Genomic DNA, 25,348 nt, shown 5'->3' with positions numbered 1-25,348 from the left:
ATGTATTAGGGGAAAATTTTTCTGCCATAATAGATCTCGAATAACTTCATTTTTTTCAATGTTAATATTTTTTTCACAGATGTTATTTTCTCATTTCTAGTTAAATGCAATAATGATTTATGTAAGATATATGTCTATTTCTTAGTTATTTGATCTTCAGATACAAAACGAAGATGGCCATATGTGAGTCACACCTTGCCAGGTGTTGTGAAGGGTAGAAGTTCTCTGTTCCCAAGATTGTTGCTGAAAATTCAAAATATGATAGTCGGCATTCTTAATTCTTTCTGACATCGTATTATATTTCTGTGCAGTTTATGTTGGGAATTTCTTGGTACCTGTTTTAGCTAACTAAAGGGAAAAACTACTTTTAGTGTAAAAAATGATAAAATATAGTCGAACATAAAAAGTTCTTCTACATGAACCGTTGCAATATTTGTGCCTGACCAACATTTGATATTTCTTAAGAAAATTGATTAGGATCTAGTTCTGAGGTAAAGAGTTGTTTACAATCAGACATTTAGATCAAAACTCTGGGAGTGTTCCTTATCTATATTTTTCATTCTTGTATATTGTTAAGGCTGTCCATTTGGATTTTCTTAAAAAAAAAAAAAAAAGCAATCCTAGAGTTTTGCCTGGTTATTCACATTGTTCTAAGATGAGGCTCCCATTGCCATCCCTAGCAATAACGACTAAGAATAAGAATGGTGGGTAAGGAATTCTAGTTCAGATTTCTGAACCCAAAGCTTTAAATTGCACCCTCATAAACACAGAGCCCTCTGTGTAAATATATAGAACATGTAGTTCAAATTCCCAGGATATTCTCCCCAATTCTGTGAGCAGAGAAACTGTTAAACGTGTATTTTTTGAGTATTTAATATCAGGTGAAGTGCAATGACCCACTTCCCGTGTAGCACAGAGCACCCACGTCCGAATACAGGGTCTTTCCATCCCAGTGATACTGGGTTATTGATGGAGAATGAAGGTGATGGGACAAAAGATCTGATTTCAGGGTTTCCTCACAGCCACCCCCATGCATCCCAGAGTTCTTACGTTCCAACAAGACCTTTCCTTATGTTACCTGGGTGATCTGTGCCACCTTAGTGATGCGACTCAAGGGCATCTCAAGGGCATGTCCAGGGAGAGTCATCAAGCAGGGACCGGGACAGAAGTACCAATGAAAGCCGATAGGCCATATGTCTAAACATTTAAAAGTTACACATCAAGCTAACATAGTGTTAAATAAAGAATGTTCCATCCTGCTACTTTGACACCAACGCCTTCGTGACAATCGGAAACCCAGGTGCAGATTTAGAATCTTAGACTGCTCAGAGTTCTGTACTGAAGCCTGGCCCCGAGGCGGCCCTCGTCTATCTCTCCACCTTCAGCTCTTTTTTTTTTTTTCCCATCCCTGAGCTCTGGTTTTCACTGCAAGGGGTCTCTAGAGTCTCACTCACTTGTGAATTCCCCAGTGTGTCCTCCTAGGCTCAGGTCACTAATCTGCCCACACATGCTCACCCTTTGCCACCCCCTGCGCCCAGGGATGTGCGCTCACGATGCTGCCCGCCTTCAGGTGTTTGGATCCCCAGAAGAGGTGGACATACTCTCTAAAAGTGGGCAGAGAACATCTGGGTAGGGAATCTAGGTTCCTGGCTGCTGAGACAAAGTGGTAGGAGGATCGGAATGAGTCTCTCTAGGCAAGGGCCCCTCTTTACTGGGGCTGAGGTTACTCCCCTGGGCTGTGAACGGAGTGGGAAATAAATCACTTCCACATCACGGTGGGGCAGTCTAATCACTTTCCTATAAACACCAGCACTATCCATGGAGCTGGACCATTGGACAAAGATTTCTTTGAAGTCTTACGCTTACTGGTGATGAACTCGATAGACTAGCTCATATACAAGACTATATTAACTCACCTTAAAGGTTAATCAAGTAGAGACCGTGCAAGAATTAGAACCTTAACTATGTGAAAAACATAGTATCCACTTTTTAGCCCAGTCCTTTCTTAAGACATAATATTGTAGATGAAACCAGCTTTGCAAAAATGCTGGAAAGCAGCAGATGAAATTCACTGAGTTGGGGTTTCTTCAAAAGAACACACTTTCGGAGGGATCTGAGAATCCAGATTAAAAAGAACATTTCATTTCCATTGATTATATACCTAAAAGTGAATTTTTATTAAAAGCAAGATCACATCACTTCAGGAAATTCAGCAAACTATATCTAAATACACTGAACGCAAGATATTCCTCATCAATTTAGATTCTTATAGCCTCGTAAAGATAAAATGCAGATGAACTGATTTAGATCAGGCCTTCATTAAATTTTAGAATTAACTTTTGGAATCCCAGGTATTGAAATGTGCAGTCCGATTCCTGAGCATTGTGACAAAGCCATGAGAGGATAATGGTAAAGTGCTTCGTGGCTAGAAATAACACAGTCTGCCTTTGGTTTATGCTAATAAACGATAAGACAACTTAAATTCCAATTTTACTATTAGAAATCCACCTCATTATAAGTAATCTCAAACTCTGTATGTTATTGGCATTTTTCACGTGTATTCTTTGGTGAGCCTGGAACATAATTTGCTGTTTATACTTCCAATGTAAATCTCCAATTTCTGTTTGGCTACTCTGGCACTAAGCCAGAGCTGTAATTTATTTCCATCTTTTCTTATTTCTTCCATCAAAAGAGACTGTTGGTTTGAATAACAAACATTCAATCGACTCAGACGTGGGGTGGCAGGCAGCACAGGCATTACCTGTTTACCTTTTATTGCCTTCTTTGAATTGGCTTTTCTGGGAACAAAACCAATAAGACACGCTGTTCCTTCATCTAGTTTTTAGCCAGGTTATTTATCAGGAGACATTTCGCACCCTCCCCTCCCGCCCCCCGCCCCGTTTCAGCAAGGAGTGGCGACTCGGGGAAGAATTCAGACTGGAAGAAAGCTTCCGACCTGACGCTGTCAGCGGTTATTGCTCTACCAAGTCATGTAGGACTTCATTGTCCTTAAGACTCTGGCTTGGGCTGATAATTGTTTTTGATTCCAGGAGATGCTGCCGCTAACACATTTGTAGCCTGTAGGACAGCGGTGTGCTGGGAATGGAACACGCACTGTTTCAGCCACTTGGAAACTTTGCAATGGTTCTCCCCCGCCCTCCTCCCCTTGCTGCCTTGCACGATAATTGGCCTAATAAAAGGCAGAAACAAGAATTTATTACACCTTGGGCGGTACTTAAAACAAACTTTATTCTCAGGAACAGCAGTTATGTCTACTAGCTGCTGTATGTTTGATATTTCCTCTAAACACTTAGTCTGAATATATTCAAAGTCAAATTGCTCATCATTCATTTTCCCTGCGACTTCCCTGGTTTCCCCAGGTTGCCTCTTGTGATTCTCTATGTAAACACTGTATTTGGAAAGATACATAGATCAGCATCCCTAGTCACACGATCATATCAATCTGTGAAAATAGCATGACTTAAAAATAAAAGTCTCTTAATACTCTGCCAACAGGCTTTGGCATAATCTTGGCAATCACTTAGATTTTTTTTTTTTTTTTTTTTTTTTTTTTTTTTTTTTTTTTTTTTTTTTTTTTTTTTTTTTTTCTGATATAATTTTCCCAAGTGGAAATAGTCTCATATTTTGCAGAAGTTGTCCAAGCTACTGAACATCATTCCATCTTCCTGGGTACCAAATTCGTCAGCTGAATGTATTCCGTCCACATGGAAATCAGTAAAGTGAGTGTGACACTGCTCGGTGGCTGCTCCTTTCATCGTAAGAAATTGCAATACAGATTCCTGAAATCATTTAGGCAGGAATTTTTATTCTTTAAATCTTCCAGTGTTAAAGCAACAAGAAAAACACTTAGAATGTCCTTTGGTGGAATCTTATTACACTTGTTATATATGTAAACTGATATTCTTTGATGCCAGCACGCTCATTGCCCTTACAGAGAGATCTCTGCACAATGAAACAAAACAGAACCAAAGAGGACAAAGTAAAATGTCAGTCTCTGCTGATTCGAATTAGATACATGAACAGATTGTCTGGTAACACAAATTGGCAAGAATACAAAAAATCTACATATTACAGTATTTCAAGAAAAATAACTTCATTTGAATACAAAAGGATAGATACACTTTCTTTTTTCCCTATGCTGCTCTTGGACAGTGGACGTGCGCTCGCACTGGCTGGGATGACTCAGCGCTGCTAGGATATGCGGGGTACGACTGGCTTGAGCTTCTGGAGGGAGCTGTTACACGTGTGCGTCACTAACATCGGACAAAGAAATCTTTCAACCAACAAGGGTTACAGAGCAACGTTCACTAAAGCACAGGTCGGAAGGGACTCGGGGACTGAGGCAGGCCAATATGGCAGCTCGAACAGATGTCCTTAGACCCACAAAGCACTGCCAGCAAAGAGCCTCCTAGTTGGTTGGTCCACGTACTGGGCCAACTGGTACTGGAGCCACTGCGTATAAGAGTAGCAAATGTTTTTAGGTTGGTTGATTTCTTCTTCTTTCTTTCTTTTTGTCTTTCCTGTTTGGGGGGCTGTCGCAGCCTTACCAATAGGCGATAAGCTCTGCAGCTGGCGATGTGATCTGCGGTGCTATTATCAACAGCTGCCAACTCCTCTGGAGTCAGAAATTAACAGTCTTGACTCGGATGTGCTGTCCACGGCTGATAAATATGGCTTAGTTCAGTCAGGCCTTCGTCGATCGCACACTGTTTGAGTGGGGGTGTCGGAGGGCGCGTTCCCTATGTGAGCTGCAAAGGCTCGCGTCCTGTTTGCTTCCCCTCGCCACAGGCCCGTCTGGCGGCAGCGGCCGCCGCCTAGAACCCCAGGGGGCTGGCTGTCGCCAGCAGAGCGGTCAGCAGCAGCGGCGGCAGCAGCAGCAGCAGCGCCCGGGGGCCCTGCAGGGACGCCCCCTGGCCGGAGTCGGAGCCGCAGCTGCCCGCCTCCTCGCAGCGAAGCTTCTCGCACAGGATGCCCGTGTAGGCGGCCGGACACAGGCAGCGCACGTTGTTGTGACACGTCCCTCCGTTCTGGCAGTGCAGGAGCTCGTTGTCGCAGACGTTCGCTGCAGAACGAGGGGGGAGGGGAGCGGGGCACGGGGAGGAGAAGCAGAATCAATTTAAGTTCATCTGGTACATCATGTTTTCAGCTTAAAAAAAAATCTCTATCGATCTCGCGCTCGCCCCTCCCTGCCGCAAACTAAGCGTGGGACTCCAATTTCCAAACAAATGTAGTTTGCTGCCTTTGTTTCCATCGCATTAGTTCTTTCCATATAGATTTTTTTTTGCTGCAGCCTGGGATATTATCATTGTCCATTTTAGGCTATCGAATACGAAGTAACATAATACTCCTGGTGTGGCGGTAGCTTCTCGTCATGGAACTGGGACCTGTGAGGACCTCCTAGGTTTTTAAAGGACAAGTGCCTGATACAAGAATGCAGAGCTTTGAAGCCAGGTGATGGTAATTACGATGCAAAGCAGTAGTGCTAAAATGACCGAGGACCTCTAAGAGGTGCGCGACACCCTCCCTGCAGGTGATTCTGGCCTCTGCATGCATGCAGACGGGAGCCACCCAGGAAGTATGGGGATGAAGGGGATCGGATGGGGACAGGCAGCATGCTCCAGGCAGGCGGCAGCCAGAGCGGAAGAGAGAAAGCTGTTTCAATGGAGGAGTGTGAGGAAGAGCAGTCGCTTTCCCCCCTGACATCCTATTAGGACTATTATTTTCTTGTAAATTTGGGAAGTAAATGCGATGGTGAAACCCTGATTACCAAAATTTCACTCTGTCCATCAATTAACATCATTCGTTTGAATAAATCAAGACAAGCAATTCCAGAGACTAAAATTCATTCGGAGTCCCTGTCATGAAACTTTCATCTCTAATAATTTCTTCTTTTCCCCCAAATTCTGGTGATCCTCATTAATTCCGTGTTTCCTATTCTTTGAGATAATCAAGGTTTCACTGATTTAGCAGAATGTTAAATAGAACCCAGGGAAATTAAAACAACAACACGGAGTAAAAGAGCCAAGAGCACTTCCCAGCGACATATGCTGCTTAAGCACTTAGTATGTAGACTCACTCTGGGAGGGGTAGTGGGGGCAGAGCAGAAAAAGAAGCTTTTTATAAATTATAACATTTTTCAGTTTTTAAAATGCTGAGGTCAAATTTCCCCAGGGGCACCACACGAATTAAACACACACACACACACACACACACACACACACTCGCACGCACGTGCGCGCTCTTGATGTTACTATAAGTGCAAAGCATTTAAAAAAGAAAAACCCATCTCCCAAGTAATAATTCAATAGAGAATGTTGCCTTGTCCATTACTCAGGTCCAGTAGTCAGTCTCTTTCAAAAGAAGCTTCTTAAATACAAACATGCTAACGCTCTGTGTGCAAATGAGCTGAGAAAGAATGGTGTGGCGGATGCTCACAGAATTAATAACAAAGTGGCCTAAAAAGAGCCCTGTTTTACCACTTTCCACAACAATTCCTTGGTGACTTCTAATACGGTTGTAGAAAGTATTGGTCTAATTTTCAAATGTACCCACACCTGCTACTTATAAATGTTAGAAGTGACGATTAAGGCCCATTAAATCCTTCAGGCTCAAAATCTCAATATAGGACATGGTGTTCCAGCTATAAATGATATAGCTAATGATTACATAAACGATCTCTCATTGGGTGGTTAAGAAACCATGAGCATTAGACCCGAATTATAGTATTTTATGAGTACTGGTTAAAAATGTCAAGAACTGTAGTCAGGAGGCCAAGTCTACAAATGCAGAGTATTTAGATCATGGTCAAAAGTGACAAGTGCCCCTCCCCGCCTCCCCCCACTTTTTTTGGTTGCTGTTCATTTGGAAAGCATACATGGGTTTTCAGGATTTTGTTTTGCTTACACTTCAGGAAATATCTGTTTAATTGGGGCAACATGGAATAAACAGATCCAAATAACTGTTTCCATTTTAAGTTAAAGATTCTCAGCATTTCTTGTTCTAGGCAGCAGATTGCTGAATGGGATATTTCCTTTCATTTGGGCACCGGAGGTAGGGAAATATCTATTTCATCAATATCGATAATTGCTTGCCTTGAATAATTGAGAAGAAATCAATAGTTAATTAAATATCACTCCCCTTAAAAAAAAAAAAAAAGCTATTTTTGCTTCTTCTTGGACCTGAATGTAAATCAGTTGTTGAACAGAGCTTTCTTTTTTTCAAAAAGTTGGTGATTAAGTTAAAATTCAATACTTTTCCTACATTTAAATAATCTACTGGTTGATGTTGATGATAGTGAGAAATTTAATAAGTACACAAGGAACAGATGTAACCTCACGGATTGGGAGAATATATTTTCTGTAAGAGATAAAGAGGAAAAAAAAAAACCCTAAAATATGTTTCATTACTGTAGAATTCCTCCAAGACCTGGTCTCTTGGTTATGCTATTCTTTCAACAGACACAGAATTCGACCACATGCTCAGAACACTCTGATGGGATCATGTGCCACAAACACATCTAAACCTAACTGCAGATCTTGCCCCCTATTCATAAACTTATGCTCCATCTTCGTATCACTTTGAACCAAAATTGTGGTGCTTAATGAATAAACTAGGTGGTTAACAATGATCATTTGTGCTCTTCTTCAGCATAGGAAACCTGTACTAAGTAATACAAAGAAATAAAACAAATATAAAGCATTATCTCTGTTCTTATGGAGTTCAAGTCTGGTTGGGAAGATAAAATATATACAAGAAATGACCTAATATTTATTTCATTAAAATGCTCTTATCCATTCTATCCATCCCACTCAACCGGCATATCTGTTGTGTGCCGGGCTCGATTTTATGGTTGTAAAGCTACCTGCCCTACAGGAACTCACAGTTTGGCAGAAAACAGACAAACAAATGAACATATACAGAAATAATTATGATACAATAAAAAAAAAAAAGGCCTATAAAGGAAGTATTTGCAAACAGCCAGAGGAACTCAGATGTTGGTGTAAATAATTACTTGGGGGGAGATCATAGTAAGGGGATCGTACTTGAGCAGAGGCATGCATCAGACAGACCGCAGGAAGAGCATTGTGGCTGCAGAAACCGAATGAGTAAAGGCAACGAGACATGAAGAGCCTCGTGCTGGTTATTAAGCAATCGTTTCTCAACTCTAAGTCCACCCTTTCTTCTGACGTTGAGGCCAGAACCCTGCACGCTGTCTCCTGGCTTCTACCCCCGGGGGACACCAGAGAAAGCAGGGAGCAGAGAAAGGGAGAAAGAAGAAGAGATTTCCTTTTGCGTTTCTGGCTCTTCCTAACCGTACCGCCCCAGCAAAGGCTCTTCATCCCAACAGTTGCATTTGGTTTTTCAGAGCTCGGCTTCTTCAGAACCAGCTTCGTATCACCCTTGGAGGTTCCTGCACCAACCTGGCAGCGTTCCTTCTCTGGAGGTTTGAGCCCCAGTTCTCAGGGGCCCCCACTCAGCATGTCAGAGGCACTAGCCGCAGCTAGGCATGACCCTTCCTCAGAGGTACAGGCCCCCGGTGTGTGAGGTCTCTCCTCCAAAGTTTTGTTTCTAGTAACCCCATCCCCTTCCCTGTAATCCCTCAGCCCAAGAGTGATAGCTGCTTCCTGCTTACACAGTTACTATCTCGGAGTTACTTCCGTGGACTCTCATTTTTAAATTCGAAAACACCTGTTTTAACCATTCCCTTTAATAAATTCTCTCTGTTAAAATACCTGGTGTGATTTCGCTTTTCTCGCTGGAGCCCGAAAGAGAGACACACGGAGCGCGTTAGTGAATGACGGATGGACTGGCAGGGCTAGAATGATAGATGTGCAAAGGGAAAACGGAGACTGGAAAGACAGGCTGCGGCTGGTTGCGAGGGTTCCACGTAACACTGCAGAGTTTGCATGACAGGCAATGGGAAGCTGTCAGAGACCTGGAAGCAGGGTGGTGCTTTAAAGGGAAATAAAAGATGAGGCTAGACCAGAGGAAAAACCAGACTGGAGGCAAGGGGACCAGATAACTCAATAGAATGGGCTTAGGCTTAGTTAGTGCAATGGAGAGAGAAGAGACACACCTAGGCAAGAGAGATTCCGAGGTTCCCGTTTCTGGTATTTGGGTGCATCATAATGTAATTTATTAAGAAGAGAAGATTGGAGGAAGAATTTGGTAAAGGAAGGAAATGAATTCTTTTCTGGACCTATCGACCTTGGAGTTCTGTCGGTTTTTCTGCAGGAGTCTTGTTATTAGCAGGAAAACTAGTTAAAAGTTCAGGAGACAGGAAAACTAGTTAAAAGTTCAGGAGACAGGTCTTGTTATTAGCAGGAAAACTAGTTAAAAGTTCAGGAGACAGGTCACCCAGGAGATACAGATTTGGAGCAGGGTTGATGGTGGCCATCGTTACAAAGAGTGAAGGGACTAGAGAATAGAAGACTGCATCCTGGCAGAATATAGATTAAGTAGAAATGCAGACTGGAGATAGAACACTGAAGAATATGCTTAGGCCATAGTAAAAGAAACAAAGACCATAAAGGGTCCTGAGAAGAGATGTCAGCAAAATGCAGTGATCATATGAAGGTATAAAATTAATCATAGACGTCTTCCTGGTGGAGCTGACTGTGTCTAGGAATAAACAGACAGACTGGGAGAGTATGAGAGGAAGGGGACTTTGAATTGGGTAAAGGACATATGCAAAATAAGCATTGCATGTTCTTGATTGAACATGGCAGAGGGATTTTGAAGTAATCAGTAAAAGGATTGGAGAAATTTGAGGAATTAACATTTAATAGAGGTTTTTTGGTTGTCAGTCTAAAGTACTGGTTTTCAACAGGACGTGATTTTTGCCTTCCAGGGGACGTTTGACAATATCTGGAGAACTTCTTTAGGTTGTCACAACTCCAGCGAGAGCATGCTACTGACCTCTAGTGGGTAAAGGGCAGAGATGCTACTAAATATCCCACAATGCACAGGACTCCCCCCACAACAAAGAATGACTCCTCGATTAATATTGGCGGTAAAATGATGAAGGCCTGACTCAGGGTGTCAGCCATAGCAATGAAGATAAGCAGTTGTCCTTATGTATACTGGGGAAGGGAGAAGGAAGACACCTCGGTGATTTTAGATCAGAGACAGTGAGTCTTCAGGTGCGGGACCAGGGGGACTAGAGTCAATGGTAAGTACTAGAAGTTGAAAGGTAAGCGTGGATGGTCTTCCTGGGGGTGTAAATACAGAAGACTGGGACCTAAGGCAGACCTCTTAGTCCTGCTCACAATTAATTAAAGGATAAGAAGAACCAAAATCGCCCTCATGGAATTGGTTCTACTTTGTTCTGATAGAAAGAGTAAATTCAGCTTCAGAACTTGAGGCAAATTCAGAAACTCTAGATGAGAAAACTGAAAGCAATGTAGGGTAGAACTAGAGCTGGAATCCATGCCTCCCATCAGGAGAAACGCAGGAAATGGTGGTGCATAGGGCTGTATTCTACGCTGCTCAAATAACAGAAATAAGTCTTCCACAGACCCTCAGTCGATTTCAGTCGTGTTGACCCGCTGCTCGGCTGACACACCACAGCGTGGCTAGGCGAGGTCTCATAAGTAGCACTAAGTATCACGTCTTCTAGTTCTACCGCGTTCAATTCAGACGTAAAATATAACCAAAAATACTGAAGGTCTGGTTTGGGAGTGGCAGATGTGTTGTCTGTGCCCTCACTTCCTCTTCCCGGCACGGAGAAGACACAGCTACTTAGTCACGGCACTCTCTTGCACTAACATCAGGATGCCGGTCAACAAACACAAGGATTCGGGCATCCTCCATTAGCTGACAGAACTGCCAAGAAGATAAACACTCACTTACAAGCCTGGCCTCTTCTCCGAGTCATCTTGCACATAGCTGTAGATTAAAAACCCAACTAGGGATGACTTTCTATCCAATGTGCACCTGCAGTTACAACGGCACTCTCTTGCACTAACATCAGGATGCCGGTCAACAAACACAAGGATTCGGGCATCCTCCATTAGCTGACAGAACTGCCAAGAAGATAAACACTCACTTACAAGCCTGGCCTCTTCTCCGAGTCATCTTGCACATAGCTGTAGATTAAAAACCCAACTAGGGATGACTTTCTATCCAATGTGTGCCTGCAGTTAGTTACTCTCTCTTTACCTGCCCACCTGCGTGGCTCTGCCTTTAATGGAAAACTCTGAACTTATTTTATGGAGTATTTACATTAAGAATGTCCTGATTCTCTCCTTATTGTTATTGATAGTCTAAGAGGGTGCTATCTCAGTAAGCACGGAAGGTTTATTTTGAAATCCCTTATATGGTGCTTGATCCAGTATTGGATGCAAATTATTTGCTAGACACAATTCTTTTTAATGACAGAGTATGATTCCTAGATATAGGAAAAGCTAATACTACTTTAATAATAGCTTGACTCTATTCTAAAGGGTCATTTTACCATTGATTAAAATAATCCATCTATAGTGTATCTAATATCACAACATAGAGCCCCCTGATGTTTCCATATTAGGAATACTTTCAAATGGAGTGACCAAGATAATCTGTGGCCTCTGATAGGATCAGGTTATGCTATGAATGTCAGCCTCAGACAGAGTCATGTGGCTAAAAGATGAAGTGTGGGATCCTGATGGGTAGGCTGAAATCAGCAAGGTGTTATAATAACTCCGATCACAGCTTCAGGAAGCAAGCCACAACAGTAGATAAATAAGCTCCCACAATTGCTATGAGTCCATAAAAACACTCAAAATTTTCACAGTGAAAGAATGGGCGCGAGCAGCATTTCTTCTTCTCTCTTTCATTTCTTTTCACTGATCTCGTAGCTTCGATGATGAGAGTCACAGGGACATAGCTAAATTATCCCATTCTTTAACCTGATTTTTGTAGGGTTCTTGACTGTCTTACCCATTTGCTCTTTTCAAACTGCAATCTACTGTCAAAACGTGAATTATGAGACTGTGATTCCTTTGCTCTCCATTAGTCCTTTCTGGAAGGCGTCGAAAAGCAGACCCGGAGAAGGGCTGGGTGGCGTGTGCTCAAAGAGGCATCAGCCACGACTTAGTGCTGCTACTTGTTCTGTTCTTCCTTTCCTTTGTCACCTGAAGGGTCAGTTATTCCTGTTATGGTCATGATGACCCATTACTTGACCAAAAGAAAGTTTTCTTTTCTCTGTTTGGGTCTTGTTCAAAGCTATATATTTAAGTTCGCCCTGTCAATGAGCTGCTACGCTTGAGCAATGCTCGGTCTGCATTTATAGACTTGAAAGTTTCTCTTTTTGGCTTTGTCTCCTGCACTTCAAGGAACTGATGCAATACGTTACCATGACAGCCTTTCTTGATGGTTGCATTAATAAAGTGACCTCTACCTTCACCACCTGAAACAAGCCCAGGATTGCTGAGGGAACGGTGTTCCAAATTGTTCCCGTCCTTTTCAAAGAAACGTCAAAGAATGAATAACCTCCACCAAATAGGCTAATAACAAAGGCATGTGTGCAGCATTCAGTTCTGATTTAGGCATTTGAGAGTTTGTGACAGGGAGATGAAAAGCTGGGATTATGACCCATTTATTCAGCCTTGGCGGCTGTTTTACTAAGTTGGGAGATGGAAGATATAAAACTGAACCCATAGGTTAGCTCCTGAGGTATGGAAGAAACTTTACAGACTGATGCCTAACGGCCTCTGGAGGAATTCTAGGTACGCTAATTGCATTTTTTCCCATCTTTTCTCACTTACATCTGGCCATGATCGGTGATGTGGTGCAGTGGAAAAAAACCATTGATTAGGAGTCATGAAATGTGAGTTCTAGTTGACCAGCCATCACTTTGCTGTAAGGCCTTGGACATATCATCAAACTACTTAGTGACATCGATCTCTCCATCTGTCCATCATCCAGCAGCCACCGTTCTAGAAAATGGGCACACCGTGTGAGACAGATCGACAATACGGCTGCTCCTGTGGAGCTTACATCCTTGTGACAACTAGAAGGTCCAGGGAAGAGTCCGAAGTGGGTATTTGTAAAGTTTGCTCGAGCTTTATAATTTGCATGAAAATTTTTTCGTGGAAGGCCTATCGTCTTCAAAGGCAAAGAGTGAGAAACTCCTCCTCTTTTTGATCAAACACTTGATGACTGTAGGGCTTCTTGTCCAAACTTATGCGTCCTGGTGATGACTCAGGTGGCTGTTTTCACGTGCCTGGTTTTGCCCATCGGTCTTCCGTGGTGCCCCGTGGAACAGGGACAGTTTTCCCCTTCACTCGTACTGACAGCCTGAGGGGGTGGGCTGATGGGAAGAATTTGTGATTCAGGTCTGGTCTCTGCGGTTAATGGGCTGCATGAACTTGGGAAAATCGTTTAACCTCTTTGTGGCCCTCTTTCCTCGCTTCTAAAGCAAGGGTAATAACACTTGTCCTATCTACCCACCTCGTGGTCGTTGGAAGCTTCAAGGTGAATGATGTGGAGGTGCTTTAAAAAATATAAACCACAACCTTAGTATATTCCATTGATACCTCCCTCAGTGTCCCCTGGTGCTGGAAGCCCGTGATGGAAGAGTGAGGTGCTTATTCCCATCTCTGTTAAAATAGCAAAGTCATCACGACCTAACCAATTCAAGGTACTTAAAGCGAAAAAGGGAGCAAAATGTCCTCCCTCAAAGACAGTCCTCTGTGAGTATGAATCTTGAAAGACCGTGGGGTCAAGTGTGCAGCTCTTGAATATTTGTCTTCAACTGCTGTGTACGCCACAAAGCCTTGCAAGGTCAGCTTGGACTGGCAGTGACCGTTTTCTCAAAGGCGACTTGCATATTCTCATTCAATGTGCATTCTCCTGTACCAATCAGTGTACAGAGGTGTATGTGCAGTATAGCAGGGAGGGGCTGAGCTGGAGCCCAGCGACCTGCTTCTACCGCCCCACAGCCCACCTTTGGCTCCTGCGATGGAGGCTGGGATAGTTAGGTGCAAACAGGGTCCAGACTGAAACAGGGTGGGGCATCAAGTAGAAACATCCTCGCTTTCCTGCTCTCAGTCTCCACTCCTGTCAGTGTGTACAGCCATCTGGGGACAGTGGTGCTGGTGGCACGATCCTTGCGTGACAGCATTCAGCCTCCTTGGTTTCAGTGCGATGAGGCCAAGGAGCAGAGCTGAAGGGCTGCATGAAGTAATGTGGAAGCTGTCAGCTGGGCGGTCAGATATGTCTGTATAATCAGGTCTAGCGGGTTCTGACATTAGAGAGTAGCCTTCCTACTCTTATTCCTCTAATATCAAAGCACTGATTGTGGGAGTGACACTTGCTCTTGTCTAATCAAAGGAAATACTGCTCAAAACACCATTAAAAAGAGACGTTCATTTCGATGGAGCCTATGTCTGCAGTATGCAGTCACCCAGCCGGCCTGAGAGAGACAACAGGTGACTCTCATGCAGGAGCGAGAGGCACTGCCCGAACACTTCCAAAGTTTACAGCTTTTGCAACCTGAAAAGAGCCTCTGCTGATGCTGAGAAAGAATTAATTCACTGAGAATCCCACAAGCCGAAGGCTGGGCACTTTTCCCAAAGCGATCATTAATGATGTATTGAAATCCTATTTAGGTCAACACCTTCAGACACAGGCACAGGCAAGGTGCTCATAAAAACCTTGCAGAGAAATCACAGGGTTTCTCATCTGGTTCAGAAAATGCACTTGTCTAGTTTAATAAAAAGGTGCAACCTCCTCTCCATTGCCCAAGGTGAAAGACAGTGTTCATTGGGAGGCACAGTCACACACAATGGTGATGCACAGTGGGGTATAAACCATCCTCTCAAAGTACATGACTTCGTGTCAGGGGGAAAAGCAGTTCAAATGTTTATCCAGCATGACCACCATGAGTACAGACATGTACCTCTCCATATACCTTATGCAAGATAAACCTCAGCAAAAGTACCGTAACAAATTGTCCCAGAATGGGACCATTGTTTATCTCTGGCTGGTAGGAGGGTAGGTGATTTTAGTTATTTTAATTTTCGTCTTTATACTTTTCCCCCTTTCCAAATTACCTAGAATAGATAGATAGTCCTTTGGTGATATTGAAAATGTTCATAAAAAAGAATTGCTACTTGAGAATATAAAAGTATCTTTTACTGAGATAATAAAGATGATTTGGTTAAGACATGAATCATGTGATCAAATTTTGCCACATTTCAGTATTCGTGTTATCTATCTATCTATCTATATATAGTCGAACTACCGATTATCTAAAATAGCTACAAAAATTATCTCAGCAAAGACATAAGAGTTCCTACACGATCCCATCATCATAAGGTTGTCCCTGGAGACAGGGACAAAGACTGCGCAGCTTCAAGTGGATGGAACCAGCAGAGCCTCCTGAGCCAAAGAGATCAAGAGCCTGAGGGCCATGTCGTTGTTAACTCGGGCGACTGACGCCAAATGAGGGGACGTTTTTGCACTTGAACATCAGGCCACAAGGATGACTGTGATTGAATTTCACACCACCTTTTCAGCAGAGGGGCATACAGTCAGATTTAGCTTAAAGAAAACGTATTTTACACAACTTAGGTGAGTGGGAGACTCATACCTGCTCTACCTGTACACGTCTGCATCATATCTGTGACCTGTTCGTGGTGGTTATATCGTGAATATTTAGCATCGTCCCTGGCACTGAACAGATGCCCAATAAATACTAAAGAAGAAATTAAATTTGCCTTTGTTCTCTGCCTCTTTCTGAATGGTGGATATATTAGTAGATAGATGATAGATAGATAAGACAGACAGACATACAGATGATAGGTATTGCTACAGCTGGACATAAAGCTTAAAGGTTGGAGAGCAGGAAGTGGAAAGAACTTTTTCCTGATGGCCTCATTTTAGTTTTCGGGAAGTAGGAGGTAAGTCTATTTGCTGAGCATGATAAGGCAGAGATAAGATGAGATCATGAAGGGAGAAGGGAGGGGTAAAATATTTGGCAAAGAAAAGGAGAGAAAGTGAACTAGGGACACATGTAAAATTTGTATACCGTGATTCGTCAGGGCTCCCCATACGTGCTTTCATAATGGAGAACGTTAGCAGAAAAGAATGACTCGTTTTGGGTTTCTTCCTTCAATATTTTTTTAGAGGGAGGGGAAGAAGCGAGCGAGGGTGGCTGGGTGAGCTAAGTGATCAGAAGCATTCCCTTCATTAGGCAAAAATGTATCAGCTTTTATCATCATCTTAGCCTTGCTGGTAATATGATGGTGAAAAAGACATGGCCCCGAAGAAACTTTGTTACTTTTTTCTATTTTTTTGAATTGGAAGGGGACTAATTAAATTGTTACTGAGACGGAAGTGACAGACCATCATGGGCACACAGAATGCAAGTAAAAGGATTTGGTTTTCTTTGAAACGACATGAGGATTGTGAAGGACAATCCACAGTCCCGTTCAGTGCTGGAGACAAATCTGCAAAATAGTCTACATTCCGAGTGAGAGGTGGAGCAATATTACAGGCCTTCAATATTCAGCATTAAGAATCCAAATATTTGAGGCCGAAAGGAGACAATTGTGTCATTAATTCACATGTGTTCTTTTTTTTTTTTTTTTTGAAATAGAAGTTGAATGTTTTGAGCATTTTGTAAAGCTAAAATATAATTTGAGGTTCCTGTTTGTCAAGCTATAGCCAAATGTCTCCTTAGAGACTTATTTTTTTCTATATGTACTTGGCAGGAGTGTTCTAAATATGGTTTAAGCCCTCTTAGGATTTTTAAATAGCAGGGATATTTAAGTATGAAAAATAGCTACTGAAATCACACAGCAGTAACTTTTCTTAATGATTTTTTCCCCCCTGGGAATCACTGTAATTCGCTCTTGTCTGCTGTGGCCTTGCTGTCACCATAACCACCTACTGACAATGTCGAACCAAGTCTTGGGAGGTGATTTTATAATGTCGGGATGAAACAAAGCCATTTCCTTGTTGACGCCAATGTCAAGACAAAATGAATTGGTGTCAATAAATTCAAGGTGAGGAAAACAACATTATAGAATCAAGAGAATGTGCAAAATGATGACATGGGTCATTTAGGGATGCCAAGCTGCAAGTAAAAATGACTGCTAATTTTCGAAAATGTATTTGCTCCCGGAGACCATAGTGGGTGATCTAAACCGCGTTGGTGAGGCTAGGAATGGACAGTGGGGTCACAACTGTAGACAGGTCACGAGCATGCCTTCTCAATAAAGCGGATGCTGCCCACTGCAACTCACACTATCTTTTCCCACTGATAAATTCCCGAGACGCTCAAACCTGAAAGGCAAAGCATAGTATTTTAATTATTTTTCACTGTTGTCCAAAATCTGGGTTTGATACTGACATCACCACTCGTGGCTCTTTGATATAGATTTCTGAGCCTCTATTTCTTCGTCTGTAGCAGAGGCCATTTCACAGGGCTACAGTGGATAGGAAAGATTATTTAACTCAATGATTATAATCGAGTTCTTTGTAAGTGCCAGGCAAGTCCTACAATAAACAGACTGAAGGAGCCACAAAGATGGCACTTATTTTTATAGGTTCATGTATTTTTGTCTCATTCGATAATATAACTTCATGTCACGTGTGTTCCTGTGTCTTCCAGTTCACTTTCGTTCTTAATAATTTCTAGCCTCTTTGGTGCTTAATAACTACTTCTCAATTTGAACAAAAAATCATCTTTTACTTCTATAGTTCCTTAAATGCAAAAACGACTGTTTACTTGTCGAAAAGATCTATTCGTCCATTTTCCTTTAATGAAGAGGAAAACAGACAGAAACCCTTGCTGAAGAAAACATTTAGGTAAATACAGGTATGCTAGACCGGCTCGTGAGCGACATTAAGTAATTCTGTGCAATATACCTTTTACTAAAACTAAACTTCATCCATGAGGCCGAAGGAAGAGGTACTCAGAATCCTTTCTTAACACCCAGTGGAACCTTTTCTTAAATGGTTAAGTAAAAGGTGTAGGAAAGAGAACAAATCTACATAGTGGATGACCTGAAAAGGGGTCAGTGGAGTCATTGCTCGTATAGACAAGGGCATTTTGAGGCTTATCCTGTGAAAGCTAGTGTGTCCCAGGAGAGAGGTGAGCTAATAAGACCCAAATCAGAGTCTGGCAAGGCAGGCAGTGTGTGGAAGCTGTGCCTTCTGGGGCTTTCAGATCCAGCAATAGAAAGAAAGAAAAAATTATGAATTAGTTTGGATACAACTGGGAGGCTGGGAACATTATTTAAAACACAGTGAAAAGGCATTAGCACTTCTCTTTGAAGCAGACTAAGACATACCAAGGTTAGATTAGTCGGGATGAATAAGATTTGGGTGGGCTGGTTAAAGAGAAATCACACGACATGCTTTGAAAACATCTTGTTCTAACGCATTTCCTTTTCTTCGGCATCTCTTTTTTTTATTTTTGAATATACATACTTCTATGTTGATATGGAGTTTTTCTAGAATATAAGCTCCGTGAAGATAAGAATTTTGACTGTTTTGTTCCCTGCCGTATGTGCGATGCCTAGAACATACTCAATGAATATCCGAGTATTTTTGAATGAATTAATAAATGAAAATTTTTAGGGGAAAAAAAACATATATTCCATATCCATCGCTTCCTTTCTACTTCTAAAATACCTTCCCACTATTTATTCTCTCTCGCCTAAATCAAGTTACACAGAAGTGTTATAGTCAGATCGAGTTTTCTTGCGAAGTTTGCATGATGCCTCTCACTGACTCTCTCACGCATGACCCCGGTGCTGATTTGACCATTCTGTAGTCTGAATCCCCCCCATGATGTGAAAAGCATCTTTCCACCATCTCCTTTTACTCCCCGACATAAACTTCCCACTCCTGGTTAATCTATGCACTGTCTTCAACGAATGAACACAAACAGTTAACATTAAATTATAATTAAGAGGCTAGGCGCTTTTGCATATGCCATCTCGTGGAACAGTTCCACTGACCTGGAGGGATGGGCATCTTGGTTATTGTTTCCGGTTCATGGGGAACCTGTAGATCTTAATCAGGTCCCACCGGCAGCTGTGCAGTGGAGGCAGGACAAGAACTTAGGCATCTCTGACCCCAAAGCACCTCTGGTCCTTCCTTTCCCTCAACTGCCGCATGCCGGCCCCTGAGTCGATGTCTCTGCTCCTGGAGTGTCTTTCCTTAAACTCCCCACCCAGCCTTGAAGGTCCAGGTCTTGGACGACTCCCACCAGGAAGATTTCCCTGACTGTTCCAGCCTTCAGACACAGGTCCTGTCTTTGAAGCTCTACGGCAGGTGATCCGGGCATGGACATAGACATAAACACAGGCATAATTTGGACAGCCTGCATTTTAATCTTGGTCCCACCAAATACCGGCTGGGCGATCTCTTGCAAAGTACTCAACCTAAGGCATTATGACAGCGAGTGACATAAAGTCCTTCAGTGAATGGTAAGTAGTATTTGGCTCTTCAAAGCCTCCAGCAAGCACGCCTTTTCCATGTGCACGTCTTTGTCTCTTCGACTACAGCATAAGCAGTCTGAGGGGAGGGCACTATCGCTGCCCACACTGAGCAGCACGGTGCTTCGTGCAGAGTGGGCAGTCTGCAAGCATCACCTCTTGAGGGCAGGAGACATCTCATCTTTGTATCCTCACACATTTCTATGATCTTTATATTTTAAGCATCTTATTCTATTTTCTGGCACGTAACAGGAGATTCTCCATGATGCTTTCAAACGATTTCTCTGTTCCTAAAATCATGTAAGAGTTAAGTCATTCTTATGAATATAATTGAAGCTAATCGGAGTTTCATTAAGAATTCCAAGAATTCAGAAATTCCCTTAACATAGTCGTTTTTAATATTTTTGTATGTTCGTTTCTTTTGTTGAGGTGAGAAGGAGAGCAGTAGGAAGAGAGGTGGCAAAGAGGACCTGGGAGGAGTGGAAATGGGGGTTTGAGTTGACCGGGAGAGAAATATCCACCTAAACCTACCCAGAAATGCATTGTCTGCCTTCCTGGGGGTGGGGTGTGGGGGTGGGGCGGGGGAGAGGTTCCAGCTCTGTTTGTTTGGGGATATGAATGACATTTAAAGTTTAACATTTTCAAGTCTTCAACTAAAACTTGTCTTGGATTTAGCTTCTATCTAGGCTATTTCACTCCAAGGATCAGAAGGATGAATGAATCTCATGTACTTCTCATAAAAAAGTACAGCAGAGTGAACAGGCTATTGTACCCCCCAAATTCCCATTCAGACTTGTCCTAAGGCCAAACAAAGCTAAGACCCTACCTCGAACAAACACATTTCTTGCCACTAGATGTGCTGCTTGGTATGCTGTGTGATCCCACATGGGTCGTTTTATCTGGTTTTATCTTCCAGGGTTCTAATTGTTTTGTACCAATCGTTCCACGTAGGCCTCTTGTTTAATCTAAAACTAAAGTTCTTTGCTCCCATCTACCCTTCTTTCCCTGAGTTCCTGCTATCTGTCACAGCTGCATTAAACCTTTCATCTGTGTCTAAGTCACTCATTTCAGTGTGGTGCTTGCTTTTTATACGGGGTGCCTCCAACTCGTCAAATCTTTTGAATATCACTCCAGCCCATTAGGATCTGTTTCAGGCAGGTCTCTGACCTGTTCAATCAGGCAATTCCTTTGTGCTAATGATGTTGCCGGTTATAAATCTTTCTGCTTGTCAAATCTACCTACATTGTTTAAATGCATTAGTTTAAAGGCTAGCCTGTGGCTGGCCTGGGTTTTACAAGACAAAGCAGTGCAGTTTATGCACAGATTGCAAAGAAAGGAAAGGTTCACTGAATGTGTAAAAATGATGACTTTGCTTATGTTAAGTAGAGGGGAAGAAACACATCATTCAAAAGATGTTAAGTGGAAGGTAAGACTGTTACTTCAAATTTGAATATTAAAGCCTTCTAATTGCTCTCACAGTTCCAAAATAATGGTTAGACATTTTTTTTTTATAGTCTAGGAAGAAAGTCTATAATTTCAAATAACCCCAAATCTCCCAAATCCATCAAAATAAAAATGTATCTAAAATGAATACATTGCATTTTTACCGTATTGTGGGCATTTGGCAATTTTTGGGGTTACTAATGATGTGAAAAATGAATAAGGACTATAATTTAGTGAAAACATGGAGGTGACTTTTAAGGGCGTAATCAGGGTCCTTGTATAAACGAGGTAGGGAACTTTAAAAAAAATCTTGCAAAACACAAGTACATTTTAGTTCTTGACAATTTTCTGATGTCTTTCGATTGAATGCTTAAATACTTAAAAATATTTTAATTAATATTATGGATTATTAATTTGCTACTTTAAATTCATCAATCTTATTTTCTGAGAGCAAGTGTAAAAAATAAGAATGAAATCATATATTATTTTTTTCTGGTATTACATGACCAATATGATGAAAGTTTATGGCAAAAATTCAGTCAGGAAAGAAGAATCAGGCCAACATTTCAAGATAAATGAATTTGTCTGACCAAGTTATAAACTACATGACGTAGATTTATTTTATAATTCTAGCATCAATAGATTCTTAACTATATTGCCAAGAGCACTAATGTGAGAATAATGAGAAAAGATTGAATGATCACAGGAAAAAGTGAAGGGTTTTCAGTGATTTCCAAACTTTGTTAGTTTATTTCCTAAGAAGCACATAATGAATTCATGTTGATGATGGGTACTTGCTCGATGACATCAAAATGCATTACCGATACATGCTAACTGGGCGAGCAGTCTAGTGCAGAACATTCTTGGCTGGAGAAACCAGTCAAGGGACAAATGAAGACCTGAACTGGCATGGAGGAAAAGGAAGAGAGAAACCTAATTTTCTGGTTTGTTTGATGATGGATCTAAGAGACATCTGGAAGTAGCATGGTACACTTGATCTCTTACCTACTCTTTAAGAGAAACAGCCAAGATTGTGAAGTCGTACAGAGCTGGGTGAAATCTTGGCTTCTCAACTTAATAGTTGCAGGACTCTGACAGGGGAAGTAACCTCCCTGGACCTCAGCTTCTACATCTGTGAAACAGGCACATGTTTTCCTGCTACGATACTTTTGAAGATGAAAATAGACACTGCATATAAAGAGCTTACCAATAAATGGCAACTATCTTGATGATAGAGAGGTCTCCATGAGAGATGATTGTCTAGGAAACATCTGGCAAGTAACGTTCTCGAATGTTCTTTCCTTTCCTCCTTACTTACCCTTCTTAAAATAGATAAATAATAATAATTCTCTACATTGTCCCTCTACTTGTTTGGTAACTAAAAAGAAATTTTTGTGTCACGTTGTTATATGTATCACTTTTTGGAGGGAGGGGATTCAGTCAAACCAGAATTATAATAAGAGAAGCTAACATTTATTTATTGATGACCTAGTTGGTGCCAGGCATTTTTCTAAGTGCTTTTCATGCATTGATTTATTTAATCCTTTTAATAATCCTATAAAGTAGGTAAGCTCATCCCAACAGTTTTAAAGATAAAGAAAGCTGGACTCAGGGAAGATCACTAACTTGTCTACTGTCACACAGGTTGTGGGTGGCAGAGCTGGGACCCCACCAGCTCTGTGGGCTGAATCACTTCGTTATTCTGTCCGATCGTCATGCGCTAGGACCTCATGCCGGAATGCTGTGACTGCTACTCCTTTCCCTTTGTTCCCGTTTTCTTCTCTATAAACAGAATCCAGTACTAGACAATTACAAGGCATCCGTGCGGTGAGGGCAAGAGAAAAATGGAAAAGCACATCTCTGTTGCAGACCACCTCAAAATTCAGATTTAATACCGAGTTTCTCAGCGAAGGCAGACACAGACTACGACAGGTCCTGAATCTATCCATTTTCATTACCTGTTTTGCACCTAACTTAGTCCAAGCCGCTAACGCCCTTACCTGGACTTGTTAGTTCAATATTGCCCTCATCCCACTGCCCCCTTTAGGATCCACACAGAAGCCAGAATCATTACTTTTAAATTTTACCCCCCGCCCCACCCCACACCCCCAGACACACACATACATCATGCCATTCCTTGGTTAACATCCCCTGCACTTAGAATAAAATCCACACCTCTTGTCCTGGCCTTCAGGGACCAGTGATCTGATGTCCATCTATCTCCCTCTCCTACCTCACCCCCGGCCACTTCCCTCTCGCTCACCACGCTCCAGCCACACTCGCTTCTTTCCATTTCCTGAACCGGCCAAGCTCCTTCCTGCCTTTCAGTTTTTGCAGGAGCTGTTTCCTCTGTTTGGAATATTCTTCCTTCAGAACTTTCCGCAGTGGGCTCTTCCTTGACATTCGGGTCTCAGGCGAAGTGCTACCTTCTCAGAAGGACCTTGGCTGTCTACCAGTCCAAAGTGGTGTCTGTCGACTGTTTATTCCTTTACTTCTTTCCCATCCGCCTCCCACCGGCGTGTGAGCTCCTGAGAGCAGGGACTGCTGTGCCTTCTTAGTATCATGTTCTCAGTACTCAGAATAGCACCTGGCTCAGAATTCATGCTCAACACGTTTCTTGAATACATGGAAGGCTTCTCAGGCTTGTTGCACCCAGCATCCTTCGTAAAGGATTTTGTGGAAGCTCTCCTGGCTGGGGTAGATTTTAATTACCTTTCTATCCCAGGAGTAGATAAACTCTTCTGACTTTCTGGGCTTTAAGATACGAAGATAACTGTAGAACACAATTAGCACCCCAGTGCACCGGGCTGCCAGACCCTCTAGAGATAAATAGCATGGGGGATGTGTGACAGCAGCGAAGCTTTCTGCAGCCTTGCTCCAGGGGAATATTATGCACTTGGCAATCCAGCAGCAAATCCCCCTCAGAGAAAAGATCGTTCCTCATGATGGATGGACAGTTTCCAGCATTGGTTTCCACAGCTTGGCTACCTCCTGTTTTCTAGTTTGGTATAAAAAGCAAAGCTGAAGAATGTACTGCTGTCAAAAAAATAAAAAAATAAAAAAAATAAAAAATAAAAAAGTACCTATCAAATAATTAGAGCTATTATTTCAACAGAACTGTCTTTTTCCCCGGCAGTGCAATTAAGATGCTAAGAATATAAATATTGGTTAAAAAGTCAATATTAAACCATAGGTCATAGAGGAAATAATTTTAAATCCCAAATAGGAACTATTGGATTTCTTTGTGAGATTTCATTGCCAAAGTTATTCCACATTGTAAAATCTGCTGTGCCTGATAAAATACTGTCGGCTCACCTCTTCCTGAGTGAAAGAGCGGGGAGCGATGTCACACTAAAAGGGGTTCCTAAGGACCAGAGGGTGTGCTCACGGTGAGCGTCAGGGTGTCACCGTGCAGGGACCAGCCTTCGTGGCATGGCAGCGCAGGGCATGAGATGAGTGGCATGATGAGAACCGGGACTAGCCATCTGTGACTCTGAGCCGGGTCTCAGCATGCTGGGAATTGTGTTTTGAGATTTTTCTCTCCTGGCAAAGCAAATTGTTTTCTACTCTCAATGTTTTAAAGAAACGGAAAAGAGCAAAGAATGAAATCAGGAGCCACGATTGCGCTTCAACTTGTCAACCCGTTTGCAAGCCCTCCGAGTACATCTGACTAGCCGGGGAGGGGCATACTGATTTGTGATTTAAAATCCCCCACTGGTAAACCCAAAAGCAACAAATTTGCTCTGGGAGTACCCAGTTGGCTATGTCTAAAAAAATGCTGATCTGAACCCTTTTCTTCAACATTCTAAACCGCAGATTGGAGCAGCTCCTTCCTGCCAGGTTCTAGGTTAAATACGCTCCATTCCAAAGGTGTTTTAACGAACTCTCCCCTGCTGGCTTCCTGCTAGCATCACTGCATAATGGATTTTGTCAGGAGAGACTGGTGGGAATGGGAAGGCCCAACCCTCACCTGTAAGGAATCATTACTCTTGACTGTGAATAATTTTGAAAGACTTGACTGAATAGAAATAACCTCGAATTGAAAATACAGGTTTTTTTTTTTTTTTTCCCCCTCTTGGTGACGTCTTATTTCTTACTCCTTCCTTGCTCTCGCCCTCCCCTTTTCTTTCCATTTTTTTTTTTTTTTTTGCTGACATCTCTGTCTACTGGCAAGGGTATTTTCAAAGCCTCTCTGAGAGCGATGAATGCAGAGACAGGAACCTTCAGAAAGTATGTATTCTATTTGGAGGCCGCATGAATAGCACAGCCTGAAGCGAGTGGCCTCTCTGTTATGAAAACAAAACGCAAGACTCGAATCCAATCAACGCAATTTCTCTCTCTCTCCTCTTGAACGATATGTTTATAAGTTTTTGCAACGTTGTCAAAGAGGAAAAGCAATGAACTGCTCTTTTTTTTTTTTTTTCCTCCTTGATTCACTTCAGGTAATAACA

General features: G+C 42.2%; 1 protein-coding gene across 2 annotated transcripts in view; it reads right to left on the bottom strand.

Moving 5' to 3' along the window:
• Positions 1 to 3,608: 3,608 nt before the first annotated feature.
• NTNG1 (netrin G1) overlaps positions 3,609 to 25,348 on the bottom strand; it is a 287,105-nt gene continuing 265,365 nt past the window's right edge. Inside the window, exon 6 of one of the 2 annotated variants that reach the window (XM_006919578.1) lies at positions 3,609 to 5,083. In XM_006919578.1, coding sequence (XP_006919640.1) covers positions 4,836 to 5,083 — 248 coding nt within the window. In that variant the 3' untranslated portion in view covers positions 3,609 to 4,835. The remainder of the gene's footprint in view (positions 5,084 to 25,348) is intronic. The other variant, XM_006919577.1, reaches the window with a different exon arrangement.

This window comes from Pteropus alecto, unplaced genomic scaffold (assembly GCF_000325575.1).
Source record: "Pteropus alecto unplaced genomic scaffold, ASM32557v1 scaffold106, whole genome shotgun sequence".
Taxonomy (NCBI): Eukaryota; Metazoa; Chordata; class Mammalia; order Chiroptera; family Pteropodidae; genus Pteropus; species Pteropus alecto.
Note: the sequence above shows the minus strand (reverse complement) of the source record. Positions and strands in the feature narration are given on the sequence as shown.